This window comes from Callithrix jacchus, chromosome 1 (assembly GCF_049354715.1).
Source record: "Callithrix jacchus isolate 240 chromosome 1, calJac240_pri, whole genome shotgun sequence".
In the NCBI taxonomy this organism is placed as follows: Eukaryota; Metazoa; Chordata; class Mammalia; order Primates; family Cebidae; genus Callithrix; species Callithrix jacchus.
This window is the reverse complement of record NC_133502.1, coordinates 177,447,450-177,465,908: the sequence shown is the minus strand read 5'-3', so window position 1 is coordinate 177,465,908 and position 18,459 is coordinate 177,447,450. Positions and strand designations below refer to the sequence as shown.

The following is an 18,459-nucleotide window of genomic DNA, read 5'->3' as shown; positions in this document are numbered from 1 at the left end:
TCTTCCTCTGGGCTGCCTCTGTAATATGGTGGCCACAGTGTATCAGAACTTATGTGCCTTCTGGTATGCCTCTCCTCCCAGACTGCAGTTCTCAGGAGGCCAGGGCTGTTTTCCCAGCCACCCCAGGTCCAAGATGGGCACTCTCTAAAGGATGGCTGAATGAATGAATGAATGAATGAGTCAAGGCATGGAGAGATGGTGTGTTGGGCTCTAGAGCCCTACATCCATCCCACCTGAATCTCCAAGAGGTCTTGGCCCATCAGTTTGTGCCTCAGTTTCTCCATGTGAAAACCTGGAATTACCTCTACTCTAAGGGGAGGAAGTCAGGAACCAGGCTGATTTCCCTCCAACTCCTATAGGCAAGGTCCAGGCCAAGCCAGGCAGCAACCCAAGGTCTGGCCACTTGCCTGAGTTCTGACCCACAGGAGTGATCCCCAGGACCCTCTGAAGTCCAGAAAGGCCACTCAAAGTTTGCAAAGGAAACGGCTTCCTAGTGGGTGTGCCTAAGGGATGGAGAATCACCTCATCTAGTCAAGTTATGGGGTAAGTCACAAACCTTTCCTGCACCCCCTGCTGTGTACCCCATGGTCCCTAGAAGGTGGGGAGCATCAGACCCCATCCAAAGAAGCCCTGAGACCAGGAAAACAAGGAAGCAGAGACCAATCACTCATCCCTGGCATGTCCACAACAGCCGGTCCTCCAGCACAAGTCATCATCTGTCCTTACCTCCCTTCATGAGCCAGAGGAAGACCTGACTTTCATGGAAGCAACATCAGTGAGACTGAGCAATCAGCACTGCCCAGTTGCTCCAAACAAACTCCCAGTGCCCCTTCCCCTCCACAGGAAGTATCAGCAACAGCCGATCACCTCCCTCTTCCTCCAGTCTGTCTGTCTGCCAGTTTGTCTGCTCCAAAGGGCAGAATACAGTTTGACAGGGGCTAAGAGTACTAACAGAAGAGGTAGAAGAGGGAACTTGGGGCTCCCCCAATTCCCTTCCTCTCACCAGGGGCTCTCTCTCCACACCTCATTCTCAAAAGGCTTCCTGAGGTAGGGCAGGGGAAGAGAAGTCAGTGGAAGTGTGGCTCACCCAGGAACCACCCACCCTTCCAGCCAAATCTCCATCAGGAGGCAGCTACCAGACAACCCCCGACCCATCTCTTCTTCCCAAAAAAGGCAACAATCCTTATCAGCTGAGAACCGGCAGACCTCGGTTCACTCCAGTCCAGATCAAGGGGAAGAAGCAGTCGGCGAAAGCAGCAGAATCATCATGAACTCCAAGAACACCAGCTATGCGCCTTCAGCCTGGGAGCCCACTTTGCTGAGTCTCCAGCTCACCTAGGGCTGGACCAGGCCCGGACCTCACTGGATCTGGCCCTCGGGCCAACCTGGATGCAAAGGACTGGGACAGGGTCTGGGGTCTTAGATTCCGGACCATTCTTCCCAGATATTCCAACCCAGACAGATCCCAAGAGCCAAACCGAGGATCTTGCCCCCAAGTCAGGGCACTGTCCCCACTGGAACAAGAGGAAGGAGGGGTGCAAGGGAAGAGGAGGGGGGCCAGGAACTCAGCGGGAAGACAGCTACGGGAATCTTTGAAAAAGAAATGGCAAGGAGAGAGCCCAGAGGTGGAACCTCTAGAAAGGGGAGAGTGTGTGTGGAGGGGTGAGGATTTGGGGGGACCCAGGGGATGACAAGAGGACACAGAGGAGCCGAGGCGGAAACTCCTGGTTTCTGGAGCACAAGGAGGTACAGGGGTGCCTGGGAGGGGGCTCGCGCGCCGCGGAGCCGGGGAGAGGGTGGGGCCCCGGAGACCCCGAGCACCGGGAAGTCCGGAGGTAGGTCGAACACCGCGGGAGGCCCCCAGGGGGCCGGCCCCGAGACAGAGCCCCAGATGCCCCGGGCGCCCGGGGCCGGGCAGCTGGCCGGGGGAGTGTGTAAGTGGGTTTCGAGAGGTGACAGCTCGCGCCCTTGTCCCCACCCCATCCACTCACCTGGGCTCGCCGCGCCCGGCCGCCCAGCAGGCAGCCCTAGGCCCCGGCCGCTTCGTCCCGCCGCCGGCCGCAGCGCTGCTCCGGCGCCTCCTTTTGTTTGTCCCTCACTGCACCACTCAGGCTCCTCCGCCCCGGAAGTGACGTCACCGCCGGGCGCGAACGCGGCGGCCAGGGCGTCGCCATGTTTATGAGGGGAATCTCTCTGAGCCTTCACCCTTTCTCACCTTTACGCCTGCGCCCTGTTACTTCGGGGCGGAAGTAGCGGAGCCGGGACTCGGCCCCCTTAAAGGGAAAGGGACTGCTGCAACCTATCGGGTGTACTTGGGAACAAGGGGTGAAACGGCCCAGGCGCGGGTAAGTAGCTGTGTCGGAGCGTCACTGTCCGGAGGTTGGGTGTAGAGGCTGAGAGGGCCTGCTAACGGTTCCGATCTTGGTTGTGCCAGAGTGCTTAATGAGTTTGGTGCTGTTAGTGTAAAGAAGTGGCTGCGCAGAATGATTGAACCGCCCGCGGGAATCAACTGTGCGTGCTGCTCGCTGATCCGCGCTCGGACACTGGGGCTGGTCCTCCCTGCACCCAAATGCCCCTCCCACGATCGCGCCAGTGGAGATGACACCCGAGGCAACAGCGAATTCTGGGCAGATCTGGGATTGGAACTGGATCCCCGGACTCCAGCTCTGCAGCTCCATGGATCCCCTTGGGTCCTCGCAAATTCTTTGGCTAATAACAGTAACGGCAACCAAATTAAAAAATAATCCATACAATGGAATATTGTGCAGCCATTTAAGACGGAAAATGTTCAATATGCACTAATGTAGGGTGATTTCTAAGATACCTTAGGTGAAAAAAGGAAGGAACAGAAAAAACAGCGTTGATGGGTGCTATCGTTTGCCTAGAAGGACGCGTGAGGATGGGGGTATCTGCGGGTGTGCGCGCCAACTGTCTGATAAGATGCACAAGAAGTTGTTAATTGCGGTTGCCCGGGACAGGAGAACAGGGGTCCTGGGTACCTGGGCCAGGGCAAGAAATTTACTACCATATGCTCAGATAGATCATTAAAAATAAGATGATGAGGCCGGGCGCGGTGGCTCAAGCCTGTAATCCCAGCACTTTGGGAGTCCGACGCGGGTGGATCACGAGGTCAAGAGATCGAGACCATCCTGGTCAACATGGTGAAACCCCGTCTCTACTAAAAAAATATATACAAAAAATTAGCTGGGCATAGTGGCGCGTGCCTGTAATCCCAGCTACTCCGGAGGCTGAGGCAGGAGAATTGCCTGAACCCAGGAGGCGGAGGTTGCAGTGAGCCGAGATCACGCCATTGCACTCCAGCCTGGGTAAGAAGAGTGAAACTCCGTCTCAAAAAAATAAAATAAAATAAGATGATGAAGACAGTCACAGCTCCCATACATCACATGTTAAGCCAATGCCTAGTTTCACCTCTTCTGATGGGAGGTCTTATTTTTCCCTTTTAATAGAAGAGAAAAGAACTTTACAGAGGTTAAGAAACTTAGCAATATCATAGCCAGGAAGTGGAGAAGCTGGAATTTGAGCCATGGGCGATTTTACACTCATGCCCATCATCTAGCTTGTCCCCGCAACTGAGAAGCTTTTTTGTTGTCAGTCATGCAACAACTGTCTTGGGCCTGGCACACAACAGGCATCCAGTAACTATTTATTGACATGATGTGTAGTGTGAGAAGCAAACGTTTAAGGTCAGAGCCCAAGCTTAAAGTCCAGGGCCTGGGCGCCTCTACAACCTGTGGACTGTGGGCCTGGCAGGTACTCCATAGGCCTCCACGTTCCCACCTGTAAAATGAACAAGAACCACAGTTGCAGACTGAGGATTTTTAGCCCAATTTTTGAGGCTTGGTGAATAAGGAGGAAATTAACAGCCTAAAAGGGGGTGAAATAAGGAGGAAATTAACAGCCTAAAAGGGGGTGAAATATCAGTCGGGGGCGATGGCTCACACCTGTAATCCCAGCACTTTGGGAGGCTGAGGCCGGCGGATCACAAGGTCAGGAGTTCAAGACCAGCCTGGCCAATATGGTGAAACTCCATCTCTACTAAAAAATAAAAATTAGCCAGGTGTGGTGGCATGTGCCTGTAATCCCAGCTACTAAGGAGGCTGAGTGAGGCAGGAGACTCACTGGAACCCAGGAGGCAGAGGTTGCAGTGAGCCAAGATCACTCCACCTTGGGCAACAGAGCAAGACTCCATCTCAAAAAAAAAAAAAAAAAGCGGGGGGGGGGTTGAAATGTCACTGGTAATATTGATTCTTTTGATAAATATGCATTCATTCGGTCATTATTCTGGGCATTGTGGAGATAGTAGTCAGGAGCTTACATTTTAGAAGGGGAAGATAAATCAGAAAACAAGTAACTCAATAAATAATTTCAGATCATAATAGGTTCTATGAAGATGACAGATCTTGTGACTGTTCCCATGTATTATACTTTGTATTTTACACGCAGATAAGCCTCATTTTACAGATAAGTAAGTGAGGCACAGAGTGATTAAGAAAGTTGCCCAAAGAGGGCTCCTACAGGTCTCCCTCCCTCCCTAGGAAGGCTGTTGGGCTCCTGGGCCTCTCCCTCAGCTTCCTGGGATCATCTGTGCTAATGCTTTGTGGACCTACTGTGTGCTGGGTGAGATGCCAGAGGCTGAGGATCTGATGGAGAGCAGGTCAAATGTGAAGTTCCTGTCCTGGGAGTTGAGTGCCCCTGTGCTGAGTGTCTTGAGGCTTAGCTTCAGTGCGGTCAGAAAGGAAGGGACTTTCAATGTGATGGGAAACTGTAGGATGTCTGGAAGGAGAAATGATGGGGCTGGAGACTTAAGCAGAGATGGGCTCCTACCCTGGAGTTGGCTTCGGGGTCCGCTAGGAAACTGAGGGTGACCGACAGAATTGGAGAATATGTAGGTTAGACCCATTCAGTCTGGCTTCAGCAGGAATCTTTCCTCCTGGAGAAGACCTCCATTAGGTGCCAAACACCCGAGCTCCACAACTAACCTCTCCAAGCTCCAAAGACAAGGGTTCCTGATTTTATAATCCAGGTAGGGGTGATAAAGGAACACATGCACATTCACAGCCATGAGGCAGTCACTGTAACAACTCCTGCCAGAACAGACCTGGGGCCACATCCCTGGATGGTACTGCCCATTCCCTGCATAATTTCTAACACGCTCATCTATGCCCTCATTCCCTGGCTTGCAGCTGAGGCTTCCTAGTGCTTTTTTGGGACTTTAGGTAAGTCATTTCCCCTCTCTAAGCCTCAATTTTTCCACCAGTAAACTGATGCCACCTTCTTGGTGGATCGCGGTGGCTCACACCTATAATCCCAGCACTTAGGGAGGTCTTGGCGGGTGGATTACGAGGTCAGGACATCGAGACTATCCTGGCCAACGTGGTGAAATCCTGTCTCTACTAAAAATACAATTAGTTGGGCATGGTGGCACATACCTATAATCCCAGCTACTCAGGAGGCTGAGGCAGGAGAATCGCTTGAACCAGGGTGTCAGAGGATGCAGTGAGCTGAAATCGTGCCACTGCACTCCAGCCTGGCAACAGGGCGAGACTATGTCTCAAAAATACAAATAAAAATAAAACTGATGCCACCTTCTCTAGGGTTCCTGCCAGGCTATCTGCCTGTCTGTTGTGGGTTCCTTTAATGTACGAAGCTGAGTGAGATTGTGGTTTTGAACCTGGGTCCTGTGCCAGGAGGAATAAGTGGAAGGATACCCACTGTTTGTCTCACTCAGGGTCTTCCATCAATCCCTCCAGCCTGAACCCTGCAGTCTGGACTCCCAGAAGTGGTTTCTCTCTCCTCTGCCAATTCCTAAGCTCAAGGGGACTGTGTGTGCTGTGATTGTTAGATCTCCTCAGACTGGCCATTCTCTCCAGGTAAACATTGACTCAACAGATTGTCACCAAACATTTGTCTTCAGGAGACTGTTTTTATCTATCAAAAAAAAATTAGGGGCAGGGCACAGTGGCTCACGTCTGTAATCCCAGCACTTTGGGAGGCTGAGACAGGTGGATCACGAGGTCAAGAGATCGAGACCATCCTGGTCAACATCGTGAAACTCTGTTTCTACTAAAAACACAAAAAAATTAGCTGGGCACTGTGGCATGTGCCTGTAATCCCAGCTATTCAGGAGGCTGAGGCAGGAGAATTGCCTGAACCCAGGAGGCGGAGGTTGCCGTGAGCCGAGATCGTGCCATTGCTCTCCAGTCTGGGTAACAACAGCGAAACTCCATCTCAAAAAAAAAGAAAAGAAAAGAAAAAAAAGTTAATAACTTGTCATTGACAGGTTGCTATGAGCCAGGACCCACGGTATACTTGTCACCCGCATTGTACAGATGAGAAAGCTGAGCCTCCAAGCTTCCACGCTCTGGCATGATCAAGGTCCCATAGCCAGTTTATGGTGGAGCTGGGACCATCTGATCCAAGTCCAAGCTTTGGTTTTCTGTGGTTGTTCATGTAGTAGACTGGTCTTCCTGGGCATAGTATCACCTGTCCTGTACCCCTTCTCTAGAGGTGCCATGATGTGTGTTGTGCCAGTAACTGGGAGTCTCCTGGCATTTTAAGCCCAGGGATGCTAAATATCCTTCAAGGCTCTGGATAGCTCTCCTCAGTAAAGAGCTGACTCACCTCCAATTCTAAGTGTGCCCCTATTGAGAAGCTCCAGAACCAAATCTTGTCATTTACTTGAGTGATGTGGCATGGGGCCAGCCTGGGAAGCCAGGGTCACCGTGCCTGCCATTGGAAGCAGCCATGCAAGATGGAGTTGGACAAGGCATGGCTTCTGTCCCCAAGGGGTTGGTGGTCAGCCACAGCACCCACCTCCTGAGAGAAGATTTCAGGGGACAGAATTGGGACTTTGGAAATAGGCAAGCCAGGGTTTCAATCACAGCTGGAGCACTCTAGGTGGAGTGAGCTTTCCTTGTTCTCCTCTTGAGGAAAATAGAGGCAATAATACCATCCTAATCAGCTGTGGTGAGGATTAGAGAATTTAGCACAGGGTTGGGGGGTGTCAGGCACAGGTAGGTGCTCTCTGAGTTCAGCAAAGGGCCTGGGTGGATACTGAAGCTTCGGAGAGGAGACACAGGTGGAGCCAAGCCCTGCCAGGGGTTTTGGATTGAAGGATATGCTAGGCAGGGGAAACAACTTGAGTGAAGGTGGGCAACATCTATTCAAAAGCAGGCTGGGTGTGATGGCTTACACCTGTAATCCCAGCACTTTGGGAGGCTGAGGTAGGCAGATCACCTGTGATCAGGAGTTTAGGACCAGCCTGGCCAACATGGTGAAACCCCGTCTCTACAGAAATACAAAAATTAGCCAGGCATGATGATAGGTGCCTATAATCCCAGCTACTTGGAAGGCTGAGGCAGGAGAATCACTTGAACCCAGGAGGCAGAGGTTGCAGTGAGCCAAGATCATGTCATTACACTCAAGCCTAGGTGACAGAGTGAGACTCCATCTCAAAAAAAAAAAAAAAAAAAAAATTAGCCGGCCATGGTGGTGTGCACCTGTAATCCCAGCTACTTGGGAGACTGACGCAGGAGAATCACTTGAACCTGGGAAGTGGAGGTTGCAGTGAGCCTAGATTGTGCAATTGCTCTCCAGCCTGGGTGACAGAGTAACAGAGAGAGACTCTGTCTCAGAAAACAAAAACAGAGGATGACTGGACAAAGTGGCTCATGCCTGTAATCCAACCTATAATCCCAGCACTTTAGGAGGCTGAAACTTGAGCCCATGAGTTCAAGTCCAGTCTGGGCAACATACGGAGACCCCATATCTTAAAAAAAAAAAAAAAAAAAAAAAAAAAAAAAAAAAAGGCCGGGCTCGGTGGCTCAAGCCTGTAATCACAGCACTTTGGGAGGCTGAGGTGGGTGGATCACGAGGTCAAGATATCGAGACCATCCTGGTCAACATGGTGAAACCCCGTCTCTACTAAAGATAAAAAAATTAGCTGGGCATGGTGGCGCGTGCCTGTAATCCCAGCTACTCAGGAGGCTGAGGCAGGAGAATTGCCTGAACCCAGGAGGCGGAGGTTGCAGTGAGCCGAGATCGCGCCATTGCACTCCAGCCTGGGTAACAAGAGCGAAACTCCGTCTCAAAAAAAAAAAAAAAAGCAAAGGATTTGAGAGCTAGGGGTGGTGGCATTCACCCTAGAGTTCCAGCTACTCAGAAGGCTTAGGCAGGAGGATCACTTGAGCTCAGGAGTTTGAGGCTTCTGGGTGACAAAGCAAGACCCTATCTCTAAAAAAAGAGTAAAGGAGGGAAGGTGGAGGCTACCAAGCCTGGATTCAGGCCAGCTCCAAAGGCCAGACTGAGGAGGCTTTGGACTTTGTCCAGCATTACCACAGGCTGCTGGGCAGAGCTGGTCCAGTGGGAGTTGGGGGACAGTGGCATACCTGACATCAGCCCCTGGGTTATTGACATCAGCCCCTGGAATGCATCACTGACCCATTCCCGGTGCCCAGGGGTCATTCACTGCCTTCAGGTCAAGCAAATGGCCAGTAGCTGCCCAGGCTGATGGAGGTGTGTGTCAGAGGAGGGCACAGGCCACTGGCCCTCAGCCCCTGGCCTGCCTGGCCTGACAGCAGGGAGGCCTCAGCTCTTAGATACCTGGGAGCTCCCCCAGAAGGGTCTCAGGCACACGAATGGTCCACAGCCCTGGTGGTGCTGGGCCTCCTTGGTGCTGCCAGAGCATCTGAGTTACCTCCACTGCAGCAATTCTCCCACAGATTTTTTTTTTTTTCCTTGAGATGGAGTCTTGCTCTGTCACCCAGGCTGGAGTGTAGTGGCACAATCTTGGCTTACAGTAAACTCTGTCTTCCAGGTTCAAGCAATTCTCCTGCCTCAGCCTCCTGAATAGCTGAGATTACAGGTGCCCACCACCACGCCCAGCTAATTTTTGTATTTTTAGTAGAGACAGGGTTTTGCCATGTTGGCCAGGCTGTTCTCAAACTCCTGACCTCAGGTGATCCTCCCACCTCCGCTTCCCAAAGTGCTGGGATTACAGGTGTGAACCACCTCATCAGTGAGCCAAGATCACGCCACTGCACTCCAGCTTGGGCAACAGAACAAGACTCATCTCAAAACCAAAAACCAAAAAACAAACAAACAAATGGATCATAAATGGAATAATGGAAGAAATAGTTAGCTGTGGGGATGTCAATAGCTGTTCACTGTTTGGGAAACTTGAGATCTGCTGCCAGAGAAACTTCATGAAGGCAAACTTACCAACATAAATGAGGAAGGTGGTTCTAAAGAAAAAGATGATGACCCAGAGGAAATAACATCAGCAAAAACTTGGCTTAAATTAAAGGAACTGCCAGGCCGGGCGCGGTGGCTCAAGCCTGTAATCCTAGCACTTTGGGAGGCCGAGGCGGGTGGATCACGAGGTCAAGAGATCGAGACCATCCTAGTCAACCTGGTGAAACCCCGTCTCTACTAAAAATACAAAAAATTAGCTGGGCATGGTGGCGCATGCCTGTAATCCCAGCTACTCAGGAGGCTGAGGCAGGAGAATGCCTGAACCCAGGAGGCGGAGGTTGTGGTGAGCCGAGATCGCGCCATTGCACTCCAGCCTGGGTAACAACAGCGAAATTGTCTCAAAAAAAAAAAAAAAATTAAAGGAACTCCCTAGGCCAGGCACAATGGCTCATGCCTGTAATCCCAACACTTTGGGAGGCCGAGGTGGGCGGATTACTTGAGGTCAGGAGTTCCAGACCAGCCTGGCCAACATGGTGAAACTGCATCCCTGGGCTGGGTGTGGTGGCTCATGCCTGTAATCTTAGGACTTTGGGAGGCCAAGGCGGGTGGATCACCTGAGGTCAGGAGTTCGAGAGCAGCCTGACCAACATGGAAAAACCCCTTCTCTTCTAAAAATACAAAATTAGCCGGGCATGGTGGTGCATGCCTGTAATCCCAGATACTCAAGAGGCTGAGTCAGGAGAATCCCTTGAACCCAGGAGGCAGAGGTTATAGTGAGCCAAGATTGTACCACTGCACTCCAGCCTGGCTGACAGAACAAGACTATCTCACACACACAAAAAAGGAACTCTCAGAGGTATTTTACAACACTAAAAGCACAAAGGATGACTAAGGATGACTTGTATTCACTAAGACACAGAAGATGCCAGATGCAGTGGCTCCCACCTGTAACCTCAGTGCTTTGGGAGGCTAAGGCAGGACAATAATTTGATGCCAGAAGTTCAACACCAGCCTGAGCAACATAGTGAGACCCCCATCTCTACAAAAAATATAAAAATAAATAGCAAAGCATGGTGGTTTGTACTTACTGTCTCAGCTACTCAGGAGGATGAGATGGGAGGATTTCCTGAGCCCAGTAGGTTGAGGCTGCAGTGATCCAAGATCATGCCATGGCACTTCAGCCTTCAGAACAAACATAGAAGAAATGCTTATTCTGTATCATAAATTAAACCACTGGAAGACTGCAGCACTGTTCAGTTCAGACTATTCTTTTTTTTTTTTTTGAGACAGAGATTTGCTCTGTCACCTAGTCTGGAGTGCAGTGATGTGATCTCTGCTCACTGCAACCTCCACCTGCCAGGTTGAAGTGATTCTCCTGCCTGAGCCTCCCGTGTGGCTGGGATTACAGGTGTGCATCACCACGCTCAGCAAATCTTTTGTATTTGTATTTATTTTTAATTTTTTTTTCTTTTTGAGACAGAGTCTCGCTCTGTCACCCAGACTGGAGTGCAGTGCCACTCACTAAGCTCTGCCTCCTGGGCTCAAGCAATTCTCCTGCCTTAGCCTCCCAAGTAGCTGGGATGGGATTACAGGCGCCTGCCACCACACCCAGCTAAATTCTTTGGTAATTTTAGTAGAGATGGGATTTCACCATGTTGGCCAGCCTGGTCTCAAACTCCTGACCTCAAATGATCTGCCCACCTCGGCCTCCCAAAGTGCTGGGATTACAGGCGTGAGTCACCATGCCTGGCCTCAGCATGGCCATTTTTATAGTCCCACACTACTATGGAAAGTAAAGACTACCTGAATATATATGTGTATGTGTATATGTATGTGTATGTGTATGTGTGTGTGTGTATGTGTATGTGTATGTATATGTATGCATTCTCACATATGTATCTATCCACAATTTATTTTGTTTATTTATTTCTTGAGACAGGATCTCACTCTGTCACGCAGGCTGGAGTGCAGCAGCGTGATCGTGGCTCACTGCAGCCTTGACCGCCTGGGCTCAGGTGATACTCCCAGCTGAGCCTTCCAAGTAGCTGGGACCACAGGCATATGCCACCACACCAAGCTAACTTTTAAAAAATTATTTGTAGAGACAAGGTCTTGCTATGTTGCCCAGGCTGGTCCGGAAATCCTGCGTTGGCCTCTCAAAGTGCTGGGATTACAGGTGTGAGCCACCACGTCCAGCTTTCTCTGCAATTTAAAAAAATGCACATGAAGTTATGTTGTTCTTCATCCTGCGTTTTCATTTGTTTGTTTTTGTTTTGTTTTAAGATAAGGTCTCACTCTGTCTCCCAAGCTGGAGTACAGCAGCATGATCTTGGCTCACTGCATCCTCAGCCTCCTGGGCTCAAGCAATCCTCCCAACTCAGCTTCCCAAGTAGCTGGGACTACAGACCTGTGCCACCATAGTCAGCTAATTTTTTGTATTTTTTGTAGAGATGAGATTTCACCATATTGCCCAGGGTGGTCTTGAACTCCTGAGCTCAAGCAATCCACCCGACTCGGCTTCCTGAAGTGCTGGGATTACAGGCGTGAGTCACCATGGCCAGCCTGTCTCTACAATTTAAAACATGTAAATGGAGTTATGGGATTACATTGTTCTTCAACTTGTCTTATTAAAAATTACCAGTCTTTTTTACTTTTTTAAAAAGCATTTTCTAAAAATACTTTTTCTTTGGAATTGAGGTAAAATTCACCTAACATACAAATAACTGTTTTAAGGTGTACAATTCAGCGGCATTTAGTGCATTCACAATGTTGTGCAAACATTATGTCACTGTATTTTCAAACCGTTCTTAATCCCTCAGGAAAACACTCCGTACTCTTCAAATAATCACTCCCCTTTCCCTCCTCCCCATCCTCTGGTTACCACTCATCTGCTTTCTGTCTCTGTACACTTGTTACTCTGGATATTTAATAGAAAAGGAATCATAGGCCAGGTATGGTAACCCCGTCTCTACCAAAAATGCAAAACATTAGCTGGGCATGGTGGCACACACCTGTAGTCCCAGCTACTTGAGAGGCAGAGGCAGGAGAATTGCTTGAAGCTGGGAGGGGGAGGTTGCAGTGAGCCGAGATTGCACCACTGCACTCCAGCCTGGGTAACAGAGCAAGACTCCATCTCAAAAAAAAAAAAGAAAAGGAATCCTACCTATGTGACCTTTTGTGTCTGGCTTCTTTCACTTAGTGTGTTGTGTTCTGTTTGTTTGCTTGCTTGAGACAGGGTCACCAAGACTGGAGTGCAGTGGCACGATCCCAGCTCACTGCAATCTCCACTTCCTGGGCCTCAAGCGAACTACAGGCACGCATTGTCATGCCTGGCTAATTTTTGTAGTTTTTGTAGAGACCAGGTTTTGCCATGTTTCCCAGGCTGGTTTCGATCAGTGATCCTCCCATTTCAGCCTTCTGACGTGCTGGGATTACAGGCCATGTCACCCGGCCTCACTTAATATATATATTGAGGTTCATCTAAGTTACAGCATGTATCGGTACATGTTTCATTCCCTTTTGTGGCTGAATAATATTCCATTGTATAGATATGTCACAATTTATCCATTCATCCATTGATGGACAGTTCAGATTTTTTTCACCTTTTGACTGTTGATATAAACATTCGTGTTTCTGTGTGGAGATGCTTTCAGTTCTTTTGGGTGTATACCTAGGAGGGAAATTGCTAGGTTGCAAGGTAATTCTATATCTGGACTTCATAAAAATTAAAAAGTTTTGTGTATCAAAGAACATTATCAGACAGGCACAGTGGCTCACGCCTGTAATTCCAGCACTTTGGGAGGCTGAGGCAGGCAGATCACCTGATGTCAGTAGTTTGAGACCAGCCTGGCCAACATGGCAAAACCCTGTCTCTACTAAAAATACAAAAATTAGCTGTGTGTGGTGGTGAATGCCTGTAATCCCAGCTACTCAGGAGGCTGAAGCAGGAGAATCACTTGAACCCAGGAGGCAGAGGTTGCAGTGAGCCAAGATCGTGGCACTTCACTCCAGCCTGGGCAACAGGGTGAGATGCTGTCTCAAAAAGAAAAAAAAAAAAAAAAAAGAACATTAGCGATGTGGATGAATCTGGAAACCATCATTCTTAGCAAACTGACACAAGAGCAGAAAACCAAACACTGCATGTTCTTACTCATAGGCAGGTGTTGAACAATGAGAACACATAGGCACAGGGAAGAGAACATCACAAACTGGGGCTTGTTGAGGGGTGGGGAGCTAGGGCAGGGGCAGCAAGGGGATGGAGAGGTTGGGGAGGATTAACATTGGGAGAAATGCCTGATGTAGGTGACGGGGAGATGGAGACAGCAAACCACCATGGCATGTGTGTACCTATGCAACAGTCCTGCAAGATCTGCACATGTGATCCAGCGAGCCCGAGCACCTTCTCTGTACCAGGGACCAGGGAAGCCCCACCCACCTGAAGCCAAGGTGTCCAGCAAGCGGGCCAAAGCCAAGACCACCAAGAAGCGGCCACAGTGGGCCACATCCAATGTCTTCGCAATGTCTGATCAGTCCCAAATCCAGGAGTTTAAGGAGGCTTTTTTTTTTTTTGAGACGGAGTTTTGCTCTTGTTACCCAGGCTGGAGTGCAATGGTGCGATCTCAGCTCACCGCAACCTCCGCCTCCTGGGTTCAGGCAATTCTCCTGCCTCAGCCTCCTGAGTAGCTGGGATTATAGGCATGCGCCACCACGCCCAGCTAATTTTTTTTTTTTGTATTTTTACAAAATACAAAAATACAAAAAGAGACGGGGTTTCACCATGTTGACCAGGATGGTCTCCATCTCTTGATCTCGTGATCCACCCGCCTCAGCCTCCCAAAGTGCTGGGATTACAGGCATGAGCCACCGCGCCCAGCTAAGGAGGCTTTCAACATGATCAACCAGAACCGTGATGGCTTCAGTGACAAGGAGGACCTGCACGACATGCTGGCCTCGCTGGGGAAGAACCCTACAGACGAATACCTGGAGGGCATGATGATCGAGGCCCCAGGGCCCATCAACTTCACCATGTTCCTCACCATGTTTGGGGAGAAGCTCAATGGCACAGACCCCGAGGACGTGATCTGCAATGCCTTTGCCCGCTTCGCCGAATAAGCCTCAGGTTTCATCCATGAGGACCACCTCCTGGAGCTGCTGACCACCATGGGTGATCGCTTCATAGATGAGGAAATGGACGAGATGTACCGGGAGGCACCCACTGACAAGAAAGGCAACTTCAACCATGTGGAGTTCACCCGCATCATCAAACATGGTGCCCAGGACAAAGACGATTAGTCCACCCAGCCTCCTGACACCCCAGCCCCTGCCAGTCACCCCTCCCCACACACACTCATCCATACCAGCTCCTTGCCCATGACCCTCGCTCAGGGATCCCCCCCTTTGAGGGGCTAGGGTCCCAGCTCCCATGGAGGAAACAGGCCAGGAGAAGCATGTGCTGGGCTGAGGCAGGTGTTCCCACCATGACCCCAGAGCCCTGGGCTGGAGTCTCTGACCCCTCCAAGGAAAGACCACCTTCTGGGAACATGGGTTGGAGGGTAGGACCCGGAGGCACCGAGGAAAGGCCCCGTTCCTGGGCTGCTCCCCGAGGAGGAAGGGGCCCTGAGTCCTGGGATCAACACCACTTCAGGAGCATCCCCACACAAACAGAAGTTCACCAAGACCCTATCCCTACACCCTGACAGGCCACTGCTGCACACCCACCCAGAGCACGCCACCCGCCATGGGAGCATGCTCAGGAGTCGCAGGCAGCATGGACATCTGCCCCAAAGGAGGCAGAATCTCCAATACAGGGCTGAGCACTGAAAAAAAAAAAAAATCTGTACATGTACCCCCAGAACTTAAAGTACAATTAAAAAAATATATATATCAAGAATGTTATCAGGCTGGGTACAGTGGCTCACACATGTAATCCCAGAACTTTGGGAGGCCAAGGCTTGAAGATTGCTTGAGTTCAGAAGTTTGAGACCAGCCTGGGCAACATAGTGAGACCTCCATCTCTACAAAATAAAAATAAAAATTAGCCAGGCATTGTGGCATGTGCCTATAGTCCCAGCTACTCGGGAAGTCTTGACCCTGGGAGAACAAGGCCATAGTGAGCCGTGATCACACCACTGCACTCCATCCTCGGTGACAGAGTGAGACCCTGTCTCAAAACAAAGAAAAAAAAAATTCCATCCACTTGGGAGACTGAGGTAAGAGAATCACCTGAACTGAGGATGTTGAGGCTGCAGTGAGCCATGACTGCACCACTGTACACCAGCCTGGGCAACAGAATGAGACACTGTCTCACCAAAGAAAAAAAGGAAAAAAAAATCAGTGGGCTAGGTCAGACGAGGTGCTGGGATTACAGGCTTGAGCCCAGTGACTATTTTCTTTCTCTTTCTTTTCTTTCTTTAGATGGAGTTTCTATCTTGTTGCCCAAGCTGGAGTGCAGTGGTGAGATCTAGGCTCACTGCAACCTCCGCCTCCTGTTTTCAAGCAATTATCTCACTTCAGCCTTCCAAGTAGGCACCTGCCACCATGCCCAGCTAATTTTTGTATTTTTAGTAGAGACGGGGTTTCACCGTGTTTACCAGGATGGTCTCGATCTCTTGACCTTGTGATCCACCTGCCTCGGCCTCCCAAAGTGCTGGGATTACAAGCGTGAGCCACCGCGCCCAGCCAGAAGAGAATCTTTGTTCTAACAAAGCTTACAGTCTGGTGCAAGCAATAGACATTCATTCTCATTCTACAGGTTTATTGAGCAGCTACTCTGTGCCAGGTGCATAACACCCATGGGAAGAGCCAGCCTATTAGGATGAGAAAAATGTCAGGACTGGGACTTCCCTGTGAGACTTCCCTGACCTGGTCCTGGGAAATCTGGGTGGGTCAGTTCCCTGTCCTTGCTTATCGGTATCCCCATCAAGAAAATGTGAGCAGCTGGGCCAGACTCTCTCCTTTCCCACTGAGCGTCCACCAGTCTGTGCTGCTTTGGCTTTTGGAAGGTAGGAGTCTCTGGCCTGAGGAGCCATTTGTCTCTGCACAGAGCCTCCCTTGTCCCACAGTGGCAGAGAGTACAGGCTTTGAAGTCTGAGCCCTGAGTTCAAATATTGGCTTTGCTACTTGTTAGCTGTGGCCTTGGATGTGTGCCTTAGCCTTTTTTGGGGGTGGTGGTTGGGGAGGGGCATGGTCTTGCCCTGTCACTCAGGCTAGAGTGCAGTGGAGCGATCATGGCTCACTGCAGCGATCATGGCTCACTGCAGCCTCAACCTCCCAGGCTCAAGCAATTCTCCCACCTCAGCCTCCTGAGTAGCTGGGACTACAGGTGTGCACCACCACTCCCAGATAATTTTTAACTTTTTGTAGAGACAGGGTCTCACTATGTTGCCCAGGCTGGTCTCGAGCTACTGGGCTCAAGCGATCCTCCTTCCTTGGCCTCCCTTGCAGGGTAAACCACTGTACCTGGCCACTTTGCCTCTCGAAGGAAACTTTCTTGTAGGATTAAAAGTGGGCTGGGCGTGGTGACTCACACTTGTAATCCCAGCACTTTGGGAGGCCCAGGTGGGCGGATCATGAGGTCAGGCCTGGCCAACACAGTGAAACCCCATCTCTATGAAAAATACAAAAATTAGTTGGGTATGGTGGTGCCTGCCTATAGTCCCAGCTACAGGAGGCTGAGTCACAAGAATCACTTGAACCTGGGAAGTGGAGGTTGCAGTGAGTTGAGATCTCGACACTGCACTCCAGCCTGGGTAACAGATCAAGACTTTGTTTAAAAATAAATAAACAAGGCTGCGCGTGGTGGCTCACACCTATAATCCCAGCACTTTGGGAGGCCGAGGCGGGAGGATCATGAGGTCAAGAGATCAAGACCATACTGGCCAACAAGGTGAAACCACGTCTCTACTAAAAATACAAAAATTAGCTGGGCATGGTGGTGCACACCTGTAGTCCCAGCTATTCGGGAGGCTGAGGCAGGAGAATTGCTTGAATCCAGAAGGCGGAGGTTGCAGTGAGCCGAGATCGCGCCATTGCACTCCAGCCTGGGTAACAACAGCGAAACTTCGTCTCAAAAAATAAATAAATAAATAAATAATAAAATTGTTGGGAGTTGGGGGGAAGGATGGGAACCTAAAAAAAAGAGAGAGGATTAAAAAAATTTTTTTTTAAGTGATGGGAGCTGACTTCAAATAGTCAAAATCAGAGAAGGCAAATGGGCTGAGCTATGGGTCAGAGAGTAAAAGGATGTAATTGCTTAATGGGTCAGAGTTTCAGTTTTACAAGATGAAAACAATTCTAAAAACTGTATACCTGGTTAAGATGGTAATGTTTATGATATGTGTATGTTACCAAGATTTGTAAAATGAAAAGCACTTTTAAGTGATGGGACTTGTAGGGCTCCGTGGGGCACCTAGCACAGGAAGGAGTGCAGTGAATGAAAGGTCACTGCCAGGGCTGTTGAGGGTCTGACTAGAGAAGGCCTGCTTCCTAGAAAAGGGTTGAGGTGCAGGGCATTGGAGAGAGGTGTGCCTGGGAGATCAGGGGTCCTGCCTTAAGTGGGGACCTGGACCAGCACCCTCCCTGCCATGGGCCTCCTCTGTGAAGTGAGGAGTCCCCTCCCAGGGCCGAGAAGTTGCCCTGTGACTAGCGCCAGGGAGCCCAAAGCCTCGAGGAGGGGAGGTGGGTGGGTGGGTGGTCTTCTTGCGCCCCCTGCTGGTAAACTCGGGAACAACACATCCACAAGCCCCAAGGTTGCTTCCAATCAACCTGGCCAAGTTGTTGGGTTTAGGCAGCCCACGTGGCCCTCTGTACCCTTCCTGCCCTTGGCTCAGACCCCTCCAGGGCTTCTCCATCCCACCCTCCCTCCCAAGTTCCTGGAAACTGCCTTCACCACACCCATAAGCTCATAGACACAGAAACGGAGATGTGTGCACACGCTCGGGTGCAAACACTCATATTTGGGGTTTTTTCCTTTTTTTGTGGAGAAAGGGTCTTGTTATGTTACCTTGACTGGTCTTGAACTCCTGAACTTAAGCAATCTACTCACCTCAGCCTCCCAAAATGCTGGGATTACAGGTGTGAGCCACCATGCCCAGCCTCCATGGATTATTATTATCTGTTTCATACATAGAGAAATTGATGTTCAGAGAGGTAAAGTGGCTTGCCTCAGTTCACACAGCAGCCAAGGACATCAAAGCCTGTGTTCTAATCCTTTCCCTATTTCTCACTCACTGCCCTCCTCCGTGGGTG

At 50.2% G+C, this 18,459-nt stretch overlaps 2 protein-coding genes and 1 pseudogene across 19 annotated transcripts in view; 2 read left to right on the top strand and 1 right to left on the bottom strand.

The window, feature by feature from the left end:
• The window catches only part of LRRC8A (leucine rich repeat containing 8 VRAC subunit A), a 38,828-nt gene extending 36,719 nt beyond the window's left edge, over positions 1-2,109 (bottom strand). Inside the window, exon 1 of the mRNA XM_002806531.6 lies at positions 1,992-2,109. The gene's annotated coding sequence lies outside the window, so the exon portion shown is untranslated. The remainder of the gene's footprint in view (positions 1-1,991) is intronic.
• The window catches only part of KYAT1 (kynurenine aminotransferase 1), a 35,707-nt gene continuing 18,912 nt past the window's right edge, over positions 1,665-18,459 (top strand). For 8 of the 18 annotated variants that reach the window (XM_035259815.3, XM_078329120.1, XM_035259776.3 and 5 more), the window contains exon 1: positions 2,309-2,345. Coding sequence is in view for 1 of the 18 variants with exons in the window: in XM_035259766.3 (XP_035115657.1) it covers positions 1,688-1,835 (148 nt within the window). In the remaining 17 variants the exon portion in view is untranslated. Of the gene's footprint in view, positions 1,836-2,308; positions 2,346-5,749; positions 5,892-18,459 lie in introns of those variants that run through there. The other 10 variants (XM_078329122.1, XM_035259783.3, XM_035259761.3 and 7 more) reach the window with 5 other exon arrangements.
• Positions 13,420-14,640, top strand: LOC144576830 (myosin regulatory light polypeptide 9-like; annotated as a pseudogene).